This window comes from Myotis lucifugus, unplaced genomic scaffold, assembly GCF_000147115.1.
Source record: "Myotis lucifugus unplaced genomic scaffold, Myoluc2.0 scaffold_563, whole genome shotgun sequence".
Lineage (NCBI taxonomy): Eukaryota > Metazoa > Chordata > Mammalia > Chiroptera > Vespertilionidae > Myotis > Myotis lucifugus.
Window position 1 is genome coordinate 167,919 of NW_005871611.1, and position 16,208 is coordinate 184,126.

Here is a 16,208-nt window from a genome sequence, read left to right on the forward strand (position 1 = left end):
TTTTGTGGTCTTCACTATCTGACAGAAAAGTTGGCCCCCAAAATCTCCAGGGAAACAATGGCAGATGGACCGTCAGGGGGAGAGAGGTCTGATACCCCCTCTATGGTCCCGGCTCCGGGATGGCGGGAGCAGTCGTTTCCCAAACTGCGGCAAGTTTCTGTTCCCTGGGCAAGACCTGGGGTGTCAACTTAAGGAATCAAGGAAGCCCCGGGCCCCTCTTCAGGCTCCAACCCCAGGGAAAGAAGAGCGCTCTCCCGGCTGCCATGTGCACAGAGGAGACTTTTCAGATGCCGGGCGAGCAGCAGAAAGCCTGGGCTGGGAGTGGGACCCAGTCCTCAGTGTGTCGCGTCGGTGCTTCCAAGTCCAATGGCGAGGTTACTGGAAAACCACAGCAAAGGAAAGGAAGCCGGCCCTGGAGGACTCAGACCCACAGGAATGCAGTTCTCTACCAGAGGAGAACTCTGACTTGCTATGGTTCTCACGCGGGTGGAAGAGCCGAATGGGAAGTGGAAGAAAAAAGTCAGATTGTGGAGGAAACTGGTCATGAAAGGTGTGTCAGGCCATAAAAACTGTGAACAATGCACTGCTCTGGGGAGGGGGGGGCGGTGTCGTTATCGCTGGCCCCAGGACAGATCATCAACACCTGGGGGCCTTCCTGTAAGCCCAGGAAAGGGGGCAGAACCATATCTGCAAGACAATGACCCCAGAAGTCTCTATGAAAGCCTTTATAAAAAGCAAAGCCTCTGCGTGTTACTCACTCTGATTTGGAAATTATTTCCGGAGCGCTCTAGTGTTAATAATCTGGATCCCTCCCTTTCTCTAGGAAGCAAGCTTGGTATTTCTTTGGTCTTCTGTAACATATGGTTCCCTGAACTGGGAAGCTAACCGCATTTGGCTCTTGCCTCCGGTAGTAGACGGGGTTTGGGGCCCGGGGGTGCGGGACAGGCCTCCGGAAGGTGCGCTCTGCTGATTTTAGCAGAATTGAACTTGGGGGAAACTCCAGGCGCTCCCAGACCTCAGCCCAAGACCCGGCCGGCATCTGGAGAAAGTGGACGGACACCTCTGGACCTGTGGACAGAATCTGTAAGGTAGGGGCCCCAGTCAGTCAGTCAGGCCCACTCCAAGTGAGTGGAAGGGGCATTTTGATCACCTCCCCAGAAATCATAGTGTAATAAGGTACCCCGCGGATCACAGAAGGATGCCTCAATAAGTCGAATTAAAGAGTCACATTTATTGCAATCCGGGACTATGAGGGGGCATCTTGCTCTCCCAAATCTCATAGTGATAAGATGGCCGAAACACCAGATTTATATAGGCAAAGATCACAAAGGTATTGATTACATCCCAGGGTTTGGAATGACGAACCTGGTTCGCAAAAAAGTAGTTTACAGAAGCAGAAGCAGCATGTTATCTAAATTATAGTTTTGGGTCTCAATGGACAGAAACACATTATCTAGAGCCTTCGGGTCTGGAATGAGGAACCTGGTCAGACTTAAGCATGTTATCTAAATTACAGTTTTTGGGTCTCCTGAGTCAACAGGGACACATTAACTGGAGCCCTCTGACCTTGGGATAATTGTGCTGTCCTTCCCAGGTAAAGGAAAATGTACTTTCTAAGACCAGTATGACCACAACAAATGGGATTTCACATTACAATCAATAGGGTATTTAATCGAATGGGATGATTTATATAATTCAGAAAATCAAAATAACTTCTATTGTTAAACAAAGCGAATAAGTAGAGAAGCCAAACAGCAGGGTTAAAGTTAAACTATAGTTTCTACCTGAGATGGTTGCTACCATACTTCAATAGGACTTCGTCAGATAAATCAGGAATCAGGACTCCAGAGGTGAGTGAATTCAGATTCGATTAAGCAATTGTTAACGTAAAAAAACACATTGAAACCTGTAAAGAATTTTTGTGAGTTTATTTGAGCCAAACTGTTGACATATACCAGGAAGCAGAACCTCAATGAATTGAGATAATGCTCCGGAGAATGGCGGGGTTACATTTGTATTTATACATTGCAATCAAAGGAGGAACATAGGTGGGTTACATGAAATTCATTGGTGATAGATTAAGGAGGAGGGATCAGCAAAGCAGGGAAACCCCTGGGATTGGATAAAAAAGTAAAATGATGGACACATACTTAGGTGGGTGCAGGAACAATTAACATGATAATGAAGGAATTTGTGGTATCTGTCCTGAGGCCCAGCACACTTGGTTGTGCCCCAGGGGCTCCAGAAAAAAAGGGAAGTTACAAGTTACCCAAACATTTCAAGGGTATGCTATCATAGATGCAAAAAGACAGATAGGCTCAGTTAAGGTAAAGGTTGACCTTGTCAGTGAAGATACCAGCTTAGGACATGACTACCCACTATAACCTGTTTGTAGTTAAATATTTACTTTTCAGACCATCTTTTGTGGTTATTTTAGGTTGTTGCAGTTAAGCCCCTCTTGTAGAATAAAGTAAAGGCAACTGGCTAACATAGAAAAAGGAAGAAGCTCACGCTCCAGTCCCCAAGGCTAGCACAATGCTTTCCCTTGCAGCTGTATCCCCGGTAAATTTGTGTGTGTATCCCAGGTAACTTTGTGTATATTTAGCCAACCGTTGTGTGGTTTCTGTGTATAAAAGGCTGGCAAAAACCAGGGTCGGCACTGTCGCAGGAAGAAAACACCTGTGGCAGTCATTGGCCAGTTCAATAAATCCTCGCTTGCTGCTTAAGACCTAATTGGAGTTGGTGGTCTTACTCTTACGAACACTGGGCCACAACATTTGGAGGCCCCAGCGAGATCCCCGGTGGGGGAGAGAGGGACCCCCTATTTAGGGCAGGAGGCTCTCCCCCATTTATTGCTGGGCATGCAGCGAGGACTTATTGAAAAAAACCTTGCAGGAGGTAAGGCCTGGAGGCGCCTGGGGTGAGATCTCACAGAAGGGAGTAAAGTGGAGGGCTGGACGCAACACTACCTCCCGACTCCAGCCGGGGGCCACAACAGTGGCCATGGCATCTGGTAAGTGTGACTTTCGGTTGCACTGGGTTTGTCTGTCTGGTGTTTGTTGTCTGGTATTTGTTGTCTTGGCATTTGTTGTCAAAAAGTCGTCTGCTTCTGTGTGCACCCCGCTGCAATGTTTTCTGAAAAATTTTCAGGACAAGGAGTGAGCTGCAGGTTCCGGGCAACCTTAGGTTGCATTTGTCTGGTTTGTTTTGTCTTTGTTCTTTGTTGTCTTTGTCTTTGTCAAAATGGGTTAGGGTCAGTCATCTTCGTCGACCCCCTATCAGTCAGGCCCACTCTGAGTGAGTGGAAGGGGAGCTTGATCACCTCCCGGGAAGCCATAGAGCTCCCTCAGGAATTGGGAATCAGTTAGGATTTGGGTGGATTGTTTAAACTCTGAGTGAATGTCCAGTGAAAGTGTGTGAGTGTGGAGGGAGGGGGCCTGCCCTCTCCTCTCCTTTATGTGGCTCCACGACTTTGGTTATGGAGTCCAAGTGGGCCCCAACCTGCGGTTCTGCGATTCGTCATATGGCATAATGGGACTCACCCCCACGTGGAGGTGACCAGGCCCGGGGTTTATATGGGTGCACCTTAGCTTAGACGAATCTAAGCTCCTAAGGGACATGGCCAGGCAGGCATCTGCATGAGGATCTGTGAAAACAGGTCACCCCTCCCTTGTCTGTCTCTTGCCACCGATCATCATGGGGTCGGGACAAAGTAAACCCACTGTTCTCAATTGCATGTTGGAAACAGCTGTTTGTTTGTGTGGGACTAGCCAATTTACTACCGAGAAGGGGGACTGGATGTAGCTCCAGTCTGAGCTAGTACTGAGAGAGTATAAGTACGGGTGTTTGCCTTAGCTACTCATTAACTGGTCTGTGTGAAGTGAAAGCTACTTTGATTTATTCTGCTTTTCTGTTGATATGCCTGGCTGAATGTTTGGGCTGGACCCGTGATGGTCTGCAAAAGTCTTTAGCAACTGCGAGAATTATTTTTCTCAGAGTCTTTTGCTCACTATTACAGGGGAATCAGCCCACTTAGCTAATAAAAATTTCTATCTATCAGTTGCTCTTACCTAGGTTGTAAATTTACTGTATTAAATTGAAGTTCTGGGGTAGATAAAGGTTATGATGTTAATGCTTTTGATTTATAGAAATTCTGTGAACGGGAGTGGCCCACTTTCCAGGTGGGATGGCCGGACGTAGGGACTTCTAATTTAACCACCGCGTTTCAGGTTCACCATGTTGTCTAAGGCCAGCCCGGTCACCCCAACCAAATTCCCTATATTCAAGTGTGGGTTGATATTTTGACTGAAAAACCAAGGTGGTTAAAGAGTTGCCAGAATGAGGAAAATAAATTGGGACAGAGACAGACAGTCCTCTTGGCTTCAGCCCAGAAGGGCAAAACTCCCCCTGTTCTCCAAGGTCCGGGTGAGGAGGCACTCCACAGGGTTAGGCCTCCCCCATATACTCCTCCACCCACCAGTCCCACAGTGGCAAATGACCCTGATCCAGAGCCCCTGCCTCCTCCACAGCCGGTTTCCTTTCCTTGGAAACACCAGTCCAGGGCCCGGCTCCATTCTCCCCTCCTACACTGGACAGGGGACGGGTGTGTGGAAGTAGGGAGCGGGAGGACCGGTGGAGCCCTGCGGCGTCCGGTGGTCCCGCGGCTCCTGTGTTGCCACTGCAGTGGGCAGGCCCTCCGGACCTGGGTCCAGACAAGCAGCCTTTTGTGGTCTGTGTCCCATTTTCTACCGGTGGCCCGTACGGTTAGAGGGGCTAGGGTACTTCTTTCTCCCAGAACCCACAGGGGTTAATCTCTCTTTTGGAGTCCATAATTTTTTATAATTGTCAGCAGCTACTGCAAACCCTTTTCACTTCAGAATAGAGAGAGAGAGAGAGGGTCAGGGCGGAAGGGAGGAAACTTGTTCTGGGTCCGGATGGACAGCCTACATCTGACCAAGACAGATTAGAGGCTGTGTTTCCCTTCAGGCGACCTGACTGGAACCCCAATAGTAACAGGGGAAAGGAGGCTCTCGATTGGTATCGCCAGACTCTATATAGGGGCATCCGAGCTGCTGCTCAGAGACCCACAAACCTCTCTAAGGTGACAAAGACAGTCCAGGGGCCTAACCCTAGTGCCCCGGAAAATCGGAGGGCTGTCAATGTTGCATTTGTTTCCAAGTTGACCCCAGATATTAGAAAAATTGCAAAAGTTAGAGGGCTTTGAGGAGAAATCAATCTCTGAGTTGGTTGAGGTGGCCCAGAAGGTTTTTAACAATCGGGAGGACCCGATGGCAGATTTAAACACCCAAATGGCGAAGATTCTCCTGGCCATAAACGAGGAAAAAGGCCCAAGGGGCCAGAGAGACAACAAGGGCAAAGAAAAGCCTCATGGGAGAAAAGGAGTCCAACCCCGGCTTGGGAAAAATCAGTGTGCATTTTGCAGAAAGGAAGGACATCGGAAAAAGGGAGTGCCCTGAAAGTGCGGGGGAACCAACTCCCGTGTTGGTGGAGGAGGTGGATTAGGGTTGTCAGGGCTCAGCTGGCCCCTGAGAACCCAGGATAACCCTGACAGTGGGGGGCCAAAAGGTGGACTTCCTTATGGAACTCAGCACTCACTCAGGCCCTTTGGTAGGGAAAGAAAAAAAAAAAAAGAGTGAACATTTCAGCTTCCTGAAAACAGCTGCCTTGAACCCGGCCACACTCCTCCCTGACGAGGAGGCAGAGGCCCCTTTGCATGACTGCAAGGAGACACTGACTACCCTCACTTCCCTCCGTGAGAACTTTGTGGACCAGCCCCTGCAGAATCCGGATGAGACCCTCTACACGGATGGGAGCAGCTTCGTAGAGGAAGGTACCTGGTATGCAGGGGCAGCAGTAGTGACATGAGGAGGAGCCAGGGGAGATCTACGATCTGCCAGGATTAGAAAGAAGCCCTGGTGAGCACCCCAGCACTCGCCCTGCCAGACCTACCCAGGGACTGCAGGGATATATCGCCTCACACTGCCATTACAGGAGGACACGGGAGCCACCTTAAAGAGGTCTCCTGACCTCAGGAGGAAAGGACATTAAAAATGCTTCTGAGATACTCAACCTCCTAGCAGCCATATAGGGGCCAAGGAAGTGGCTAAAAGACCAGTAGGGCCCCTAGAAGTTCTCATAGCCCTGCCAGCACGAAGTCTCCAGATTAGCCTACTCATCTGCCAGAGGAGCAGAGGCTAGCTGAGAAACTAAGGGCCCAGGAAGGAGAGGCTGGATGGCTAATTCTGCCAGATGGGATGCCTATAGTGCCAGAAGCCCTGGGGCAGACCCACCAGAGTACCCACCTGGGGGGAACGAAGCTATCAGAACTTCTGGGAAGAGAATTTTACATCCCAGGGCTCCAGAAAATATCTCAAGACTTGGCTAGAAGGTGCCAAGTGTGTGCCCGGGTGAACCAAGGGCCCCCTGTTGTGGCTGCGCCAGGGCAGTGATTCCGAGGTCAGAACTCCGGAGAACACTGGGAAGTGGACTTCACCAAGATACCAGCAGGACAAGGAGGGTATAAATACTTGCTGGTTTTCATTGATATCTTCTCTGGCTGGCCTGAGGCATACCCAACCAAGGCAGAGACAGCACAGGTAGTAGTTAGGAAACTCCTCACTGAAATTGTCCCCCCTGGTTTGGCCTACCACTATACATGGAGTCCGACAATGGCCCAGCATTTATCACCAAAGTTACACAATCCATAGTTAAGGCCCTAAGGGTTACCTGGAAATTACATTGTGTTTATAGACCACAGAGTTCTGGACAGGTAGAGAGGATAAATTAGACCTTAAAAGAAACATTAACTAAATTAAAATTAGAGACTGGCGAAAACTGGGTAAGTCTCCTTTCTTTTGCTCTCCTCAGAGCTAGGTACACCCCATATGTACACGGATTGACCTCTTTTGAAATAATGTTTGGGCGACCGCCACCATTGGTGCCCAAGTTGGGGGAGGAGGAGGTCACCTGTCCCTCTACCTGTAATTTGCTTAAGTCTTTGCAGGCACTCCAGCAAGCTGCCACATCAGCCCAGCGGATTGTGCAAGAGGCTCACTGAAATGCTGACGTCACGGGGGCGGATGATGCGAGCCGGTTTTCCCCTGGTGACTTAGTTTGGGTAGAAAGTGAAACCAGCCAAGGGCCCACTGATGGTGAAGCTGGTACCTGCACACCCAGTGCTTCCAGCTAGTGGATACTAGCAATGAATCCAGGGTCTGAATTCGTCCTTAAAGACCAGTAGGGAGTGTTGCAGTTAAGCCCCTCTTGTAGAATAAAGTAAAGGCAACTGGCTAACATAGAATAAGGAAGAAGGTCACGCTCCAGTCCCCAAGGCTAGCACAATGCTTTCCCTTGCAGCTGTATCCCCAGTAACTTTGTGTGTGTATCCCAGGTAACTTTGTGTATATTTAGCCAATCGTTGTGTGGTTTCTGTGTATAAAAGGCTGGCAAAAACCAGGGTCAGCACTGTCGCAGGAAGAAAACACCTGTGGCAGTCACTGGCCAGTTCAATAAATCCTCGCTTGCTGCTTAAGACCTAATTGGAGTCGGTGGTCTTACTCTTACGAACATTGGTCCACAACAAGGTCTCTGAGTTTGCAAGACTGCCACGCAGGCTTCCCCTGAGCTTGTCAGGTTAGCATGTGCCTCCTTTCATCCACAGAATTATGGGTTCACTCTTCTGTTTGTGTGTTGGGCTAGCCAATTTGCTAACAAGAAGTGGGGCTGGACGCAGCCTTAACTCCTCCGGTAGGTTCTTACTGAGACGTCGGTTGAGAATTCGGGTCTGGGGCGTGGGTGCCGGGAGTGCTCCCATGCCCATCTGGGGAGTTGTGCATTATCTGCTCAGCTCCAGTCTGGGCTACTCTGAGAGTGTGAGTATGGATGTTTGCCTGTCTTGGATCTGGTCTGTGTGAAAGCGAAAGCTACTTTGATTTTCTGTTTGCTCGTCTGGTTAAAACCTTTGATTTGCTGAAGGCTGAACCTGTGATGGTCTGCAAAAGCCTCAAGCAGTGCTGTTGAGTTAGTTTTCTCAGAGACGTTTGCTCTCTATCACGGGAGGAATCAGCCCACTTAGTAAAAATTTCTGTCTATGTTTGTATACTAGGGACTTTGGTTTGCTCTGTGATTTTGCTGTTAGGTTGAAATTTTGGGATTCTGGGGTAGATTTAAAGGTATTTGTGGCTTTTCTTGTCTCTTTTGGCTGGCTGGGACTTTCAGGGGCTCCGCAGGGAGGAGAGATTTTACCCACCCTGCCCCTGCCTATGCTGATTAAGGATCTTTTCTTTAAGGAGACCCTCTAGGCTTTTAGTAAATTTCCCTGCACCCTTTGTCTGTCTCTTGCCACTGATCATCATGGGGTTGGGACAAAGTAAACCCACTGTTCTCAATTGCATGTTGGAAAATTTTGAAAGGGGTTTTATTGAGGACTATGGTATTAAAACGAACCCCAAAACACTGAGGAAATTCTGTGAATTAGAATGGTCAGCCTTTGGGGTCAGCTTGCCCCTGGAAGGCTCTTTAGATGTAGGACTGGTCAGGGATGTCTGGAATGTAGTCACGACAGACCCTGGACACCCAGATCAGTTCCCTTACATAGACAGCTGGTTAGGAATTACTCAAACCTTGCTGCCTTGGGTCTGGTTCTGTAAGGTTTTTTTTTTTTTAAGTATATTTTTTATTGATTTTTTACAGAGAGGGAGAGAGAGAGTTAGAAACATCGATGAGACAGAAACATCAATCAGCTGCCTCCTGCACACCCCCTACTGGAGATGTGCCCGCAACCAAGGTACATGCCCTTGACCGGAATCCAACCTGGGACCCTTCAGTCTGCAAGCTGACACTCTATCCACCGAGCTAAACTGGCTAGGGCTGTAAGGTTTTAGTAGTAGGAGAAAAACAGGTCTCTCAGAAGGGAACCCAACCCCTTGTTCTGCCAGGATCCCCTGAGGAAGTCCCGCTAGTTTTACCATCTCCATATATGCCACAGGCAGCACCAAGTGCTTCCCCAGCTGGTCTGAAAGGTCCAGAAACACCGCCCCCTTCTGTTTCTCCCCAACCAGGCTCTCCAGAGCCAGTTGGGCGGCGCTTGTGTTCAGCCGATCAAGGGCCCAGGCCACAACCAGCACGTCAGATGCCTCTAAGGGAGATTCGTGGTGCCAAAGTAGTTGGCGAAGATGGGACCTTGCAGGAGGGAGGGCCAGTCTATTATTATCAGCCCTTTACCACCAGTGGCATCTTGAATTGGAAACATCACACCCCAGCTTATTCTGAAAAACCTCAAGCCTTGATAGACCTCCTAGAAACAATCTTCCAGACCCAGAAGCCCACCTGGGTGGACTGCAAGCAGCTCCTTTTCACGTTCTTTAACACTGAGGAGCACATGAGAGTAGTATCAGAGGCTCGGAAGTGGCTCCAGACCCAGGCCCCAGCAGGAATATTAGATACAGACAGATGGGCCAGGAAGGCCTTCCCAGATGAGGAACTCGATTGGAACCCAAACTCAGAAGATGGAAGGACTGGGCTAGAAAGGTATCAGCTGGCCTTCCTCCAGGGGGTCAGGGCCAAAGCCAAGAAGCCCCCCAACATGGCTAAAGTCTCTGAGGTTTTCCAGAGCCTGACGAAAGTCCAGCAGCTTTCCATGAGAGACTGTGTGAGGCATACCGGATCTACACCCCCTTTAGACCTGAGACCCCGGAAAATCAAACCATGGTAAATGCTGCTTTTGTAGGCCAAGCCAAGCCTGACATCAGGAGAAAATTACAGAAACTGTAAGGGTTTACAGAAAAGAATGCTACTGAACTGCTGGAGATAGCCAACAAGGTTTTCATCAACCGAGACAGTGCAGCAAGGAAGGAGGAAGAAAAGAGAATACAGAGAAGGGCCAATATAATAGCAGCGGCTTTTAGAGGCTCAGGCTCCCAGACAGATCAGCAAGGATACAGACCAGGAAAACCAAGATGGCGGCATAGGTTAATACCGGAGTTTGCTGCCTCGAACAACCACTTCAAAAATACAACTAAAAGACGGAACGGACATCATCCAGAACCACAGGAAGACTGGCTGAGTGGAAGTTCTACAACTAGGAGGAACCGAGAATCAGAGGAGTCGCAGTGCTGAAGTAAAATACTAAGGTGCAGAGTGCGCGCAGCGCGGGCTGGTGGCTGAGGGTGCGGTTGTCTGTTTCAATCCGGAGGGAGCCTCAGACTCTGAGCTCCAGATCTGGGCGAGTCTCTAGGGACCCAGACTCAAACGGGAGAAGTGGGACTGTCTGGCTTCGGTCCCTCCGAGGTTTGCAGTGGTTGCTGAGACAGAGAGGCAGAGCCCCCTGGGGACTGACTGAGAGCAGCCATAACTGCTCCCTCCTCCGCACGGTTGATCCTGTGGGACCCGCCCCGCCCAAGCCCTGCACAGAGCCATTTGCCGGATAGCCTCAGGCAAAGGCTAGATTAGCACCTCCCTAGAGGACAGAAGTTCTCCCACTGCAAACACAGCTGATTCTCACAGCCAGTTGGCCTGGAGGTCAAGTAGTAATTACCTACAACAATCAAGGCTTGACTACAACAAGACTGCTCACAGAGACCACAAGGGGGTGCACCAAGAGTGTCTACCTCAGGTAATTGGGACACTTAACAAGGAAAGCCACTCTATCAACACAGCGAAGCATAAAAAAATGCCGAAACAACGAAACAGGCCACAAAGGACAGAACCGGAGGAAAGCAGGCTACTGGATATAGAATTCAAAACCACACTTTTGAGGTCTCTCAAGAGGCTTCTAGAGTCTGTCGATAAACTTGATGAGATGTACAGGAAATCTAATGAGACCCTCGATGGTGTGATAAAGGACCAACTAGAAAGTAAGCATACACTGACTGAAATAAAGAATATTATACAGACTCCCAACAGCAGACCAGAGGAGCGCAATAATCAAGTTAAAGATTTGAAATACAAAGAAGCAAAAAACACCCAACTGGAAAAGCAAAATGAAAAAAGAATCCAAAAATACGAAGATAGTGTAAGGAGCCTCTGAAACAGCTACAAGCGTACCAACATCAGAATTATAGGGGTGCCAGAAGATGAGAGAGAGCAAGATATTGAAAACCTCTTTGAAGAAATAATGACAGAAAACTTCCCCTACTTGGTGAAAGGAATAGACTTACAAGTCCAGGAAGCACAGAGGACCCCAAACAAAAGGAATCCAAAGAGGACCACACCAAGGCACATCATCATTAAAATGCCAAGAGCAAAAGACAAAGAGAGAATCTTAAAAGCAGCAAGAGAAAGAAAGTCAGTTACCTACAAGGGAATACCCATACGACTGTCAGCTGATTTCTCAACAGAAACTTTGCAGGCCAGAAGGGAGTGGCAAGAAATATTCAAAGTGATGTATACCGAGAACCTACAACCAAGACTACTTTATCCAGCAAAGCTATCATTCAGAATTGAAGGTCAGATAAAGAGCTTCACAGATAAGGAAAAGCTAAAGGAGTTCACCACCACCAAACCAGTATTATATGAAATGCTGAAAGGTATCCTTTAAGAAGAGGGAGAAGAAGAAAAAGGTAAAGATGCAAATTATGAACAACAAATACGCATCTATCAACAAGTGAATCTAAGAATCAAGTGAATAAATAATCTGATGAACAGAATGAACTGGTGTTTATAATAGAATCAGGGACATAGAGAGGGAATGGACTGACTATGCTTGGGGGGGAAGGGGGTGTGGGAGATGCGGGAAGAGACTGGACAAAAATCATGCACCTATGGATGAGGACAGTGGGTAGGGAGTGAGGGCGGAAGGTGGGGTGGGAACTGGGAGGAGGGGAGTTATGGGGGGGGGGGAAGAGGGACAAATGTAATAATCTGAACAATAAAGATTTAATTATTAAAAAAAAAAGGATACAGACCAGGGGGAAAAGGAAGAGTGAGCCTGAGATGAGACCAGTGTGCCTGTTGTAAGGAAACAGGACACTGGAAGAATGAATGCCTCAAATGACAAGGTAAGAAGACTGGTCCCCATTTTCCACCCAGTTGCTATCAACCAGAGCCACCTGAAGCAGATCTCATTGGGCTAGCAATGGCTGATTTCGACTAGGACAGACCAGGCTCACTTCAGCTAGGCCCCCATGAGCCCATGGTCCGAATGAAAATTGGGGGCCAGACTGGACTTTATGGTTGATATGGGAGCTGAGCACTCAGCAGTCACTCAGAAAGTAGCGCCTCTCTCAGGAAAGGAGGTCACCATTATTGGAGCTACTGGGGACCAGACCCGTACACCATTCTGCCGTCCCCGCCAATGCCAACTTGGTGGTCACCAAGTAATTCATGAATTCCTGTACTTGCCAGACTGTCCAGTGCCTCTAATGGGTAGAGGCCTTTTAGCCAAAATGGGGCAGAAATCACTTTTGCTCCAGACGGCTCAGCACAGCTTCGCCTAAGTGAGGAGACCTCCCCAATGATCCTGTCCTTAGCAGTGCCGAGGGAGGAAGAATGGAGACTTTATACCCCCAGACAAAGGCCTCACCATTAGAACCTGAATTAGAGAAGGAATTCCCGCTGGTCTGGGCAGAAGGGAATCCTCCAGGCCTGGCTAAGGACCACGACCCAGCACAGCCTGTTAAAATCCGCCAATATCCAATTCCAAGGGAAGCACGCCTAGGAATCCAGGTCCACTTAGACGGGCTGCTTCATACCGCCGGGAGCAGGATCTACAGGCTGTTAATGAGGCTGTTATAACCCTGCATTCAGCACTGCCGAACTCCTACACTCTTCTGGGACTTTGGATCCCAGGGCTTTCAGACCTGGCCAAGCCTCTCTATGAAGCTTTAAGAGGAGAAGAGAAGGCACCCATCAGCTGGGGTCCCGAACAGGAGAAAGCCTTTGTCACCATAAAGGTAAAGCTCACTGAGGCCCTGGCTCTGGGGCTACCAGATGTGAATTGAGACTTTAATCCAGTGGTTCTCAACCTTCCTAATGCCGCGACTCTTTAATACAGTTCCTTGTGTTGTGGTGACCCCCAACCATAAAATTATTTTCGTTGCTACTTCATAACTGTAATGTTGCTACTGTTATGAATCATAATGTAAATATCCGATATGCAGGATGTATTTTCATTGTTACAAATTGAACATAATTAAAGCATAGTGATTCATCACAAAAACAATATGTAATTATATATGTTTTCCGATGGTCTTAGGCGACCCCTGTGAAAGGGTCGTTCGAGCCCCAAAGGGATCGTGACCCACAGGTTGAGAACCGCTGCTTTAATCATTTTGTTCACGAGAACAGCAGGGTAGCCCTAGAAGTTCTAACCCAGGAGTTTGGACCCTGGCAAAGCCCAGTAGCCTATCTCTCCAAGCATATTGACCCAGTTGCCTCTGGGTGGCCCCCGTGCCTCAGGGCCCTTGCAGCCACAGCATTATTAGTCAAGGAAGCAGAGAAGCTTAGGACAAAACTTAAATGTAAAGGTACCTCATGCTATTGTCACCCTGATGGAAGCAAGGGGGCAGCACTGGCTGACTCATGCTCGAATGACTCAGTATCAAGGGCTGTTATGTGAGAATCCCCTGGTACGATTAGAAGCAGTGAGAACTCTTAATCCTGCCACCTTTCTACACGTTGCTGAGGGGGCCCCTGAGCATGATTCCCTGGAAGTCCTGGAGGAGGTTTATTCGGCCAGGCCCAAGGGATAGGCCCCTATAAAACGCGGACTTGGTATTGTTCACAGACGGCAGCAGCTTCTTAGATGAAGGAAAAAGACGAGCTGGATATGCAGGGGTATCAAACTTTGAGACAATTGAAGCACAGGCCCTGCCTGAAGGATGGTCAGCACAGAGGGCAGAACTTTGGGCCCTAGAACTCAGTAAGAATAAGCGTGCCAACATCTACACTGACTCACGCTATGCCTTTGCTACCCTGCATGTCCATGGGGCCATATATAAGGAAAGGGGGCTCTTGACAACAGGAGGAAAAGGAATAAAAAATTAGAATGAGATATTAAAGTTATTAGAAGCAGTCTGGGAGCCTAAGGAAATAGCCGTCATCCATTGCAAAGGTCACCAGAAAGGGAAAGACTCAGTGTCAGAAGGAAACCAGTGTGTGACACTGCAGCCAAGCTGGCTGCTAAAGAACAAGCAGCACCAGCACAGATCATGTTGGCCCCCGAATTACCTGAACCTCCAAAATACACTCCTCGGGAAGAGAAATGGTCCCAGCATGAAGGGGGCAAGAGAACAAAGGAAGGCTGGTGGATACTCCCAGATCATAGGGTCTAATTCCCAGAACAGTTAGCCCATAAGGTAGTCCTCCAGCAGCATGAACTCACTCATTTAGGAAAGGCTGCCCTAGAAGCTTTGTTAGGCAGGTACTACCTAATTGCCCGTCTTCCCTCCTTGTGTGCCTCAGTCTCTCAGCGTTGCCGCCTCTGTGCTCAGAACAATGCTAAACAGGGTCCTGTGGGACCGATAGGAGTTCAGTGCTGTGGACAAGCTCCTTTGAGGACTTAGAAGTAGATTTTACAGAAATAGGGCCTAGCAGAGGGAATAAATACCTGCTAGTCTTTGTTTGCACCTTTTCAGGTTGGGTTGAGGCATATCCCACTGGCACGGAAAAGGTGAGAGAAGTCACTAAGGCATTGCTGAAGGATATAATTCCATGGTATGGAATGCCTCTGATCATAGGGTCCGATAATAGCCCAGCCTTTGTAGCAGAAATAGTACAATAGGTAGCCAAGGCTTTAGGAATTAAATGGGATCTACATACAGCTCACAGGCCTCAGAGTTTAGGGAAAGTGGAGCACATGAACCTCACTCTAAAGCAGGCTATGGCTAAGCTATGCCAAGAGACAACCTTACCCTGGACAGATATCTTGTCTCTTGTAGTCCTGTGGGTACGCTGTGCCCCAAGGGCCAGGGTAGGTTTCTCTCCTTTTGAAATTCTATATGGTGGATCCCTTCCCTTAATTTGGCCAAAGGGAGATTTGAGGGAAACAGGGAACTTAGAAATCCAGAAACAACTACAAGGACTTGGAAAAATTGTCTTTGAGGTCCACAGGTGAGTTATTGGCCGACTACCCATCTCCCTAGGAACAGCTGTACATCCTCATAAACCTGGAGACCAGGTTTGGGTAAAGGATTGGAAAAAGGAGCCCCTCAAGCCTACTTGGAAGGGACACTATCCAGCCATATTAACCATCCCCATAGCTCTTAAGGTTGCAGGACTAAACACCTGGATCCACCACTGCCCGGTGAAGGCAGCCCACCAGCCGAGTGACATCCAGTCTGAGTGGAAGGTGACCTCTGACCAGAAACACCCCCTGCTGATCACCCTCAAGAAGACAGCAGACCTGGAGCAACCTGCTCCAAGAAATTCAGATAACACCCTGCTGAATTCTCCCTAACACTAATCTTTCTTTCTTATCTCCTCCTAAGGTAATAGGCTCTAGTATTTCTGGATAATCACTGGTTTTATCTAATAATTCTTATTTTGTCTTTTTATGAGTGCCAGCGGAATCCGAGACTAGTACCAGGAGGAGAACTTATCTGCTCTTTTTTTTGGGTCCTCATAAAATAGCATTCTTTATTATGCCAATAACTCAGAAATGTAGGTCAAGTAAATACAAGTGGTGTGTGAAATGAAGCATTAAGAGTTAATAGGGCTACTGACCAAATAGTCAAACATTGTTCATGGGATTATGATGGCCCAGAGGAGCCACCTTACCTTCAGCATGAAGCCTTTCTTCTCTTTTACAGCAAATATTCTGAGGGAGGTGGAGGAGAGAGGGTGTGTGTGTGTGTGTGTGTGTGTGTGTGTGTGTGTGTGTGTGGTGTGTTTTAGAGGGAGCCCACCACTTGCCATATCTAGTTTCATTGGTGTAATACAGTTGTTTTTCTTAAGTCATTCTAAAATAGTAGCCTATGAAAGCAGTGCAAGTAATTAGAGCATTTGCTACACACTGTGGGTTACCAGAGCCTTTAAGAAATACCATGAATATTCCATACTTATAAATAGGTGGAATCAATACACAGTGAAACCTCAAAAACTCAGGCCACGTTAGTGGAGAATTTGGGGTTTATTAAACATAGGTATGACTGAATTTTCTTTTGCATTCCCTGTGGGAGGAACAAAAACATTTGTTAAGCAATTTAACAAGACCATTTACTTTTCTTAAAGAATATAGTCATGAGCCACAT

At 48.2% G+C, this 16,208-nt stretch overlaps 1 protein-coding gene across 1 annotated transcript in view; it reads left to right on the top strand.

Moving 5' to 3' along the window:
* The window catches only part of LOC106694672 (butyrophilin subfamily 1 member A1-like), a 16,655-nt gene extending 3,696 nt beyond the window's left edge, over window positions 1-12,959 (top strand). Inside the window, exon 5 of the mRNA XM_014446727.2 lies at window positions 12,808-12,959. Coding sequence (XP_014302213.2) covers window positions 12,808-12,959 — 152 coding nt within the window. The remainder of the gene's footprint in view (window positions 1-12,807) is intronic.
* The last annotated feature ends 3,249 nt before the right edge of the window (window positions 12,960-16,208 follow it).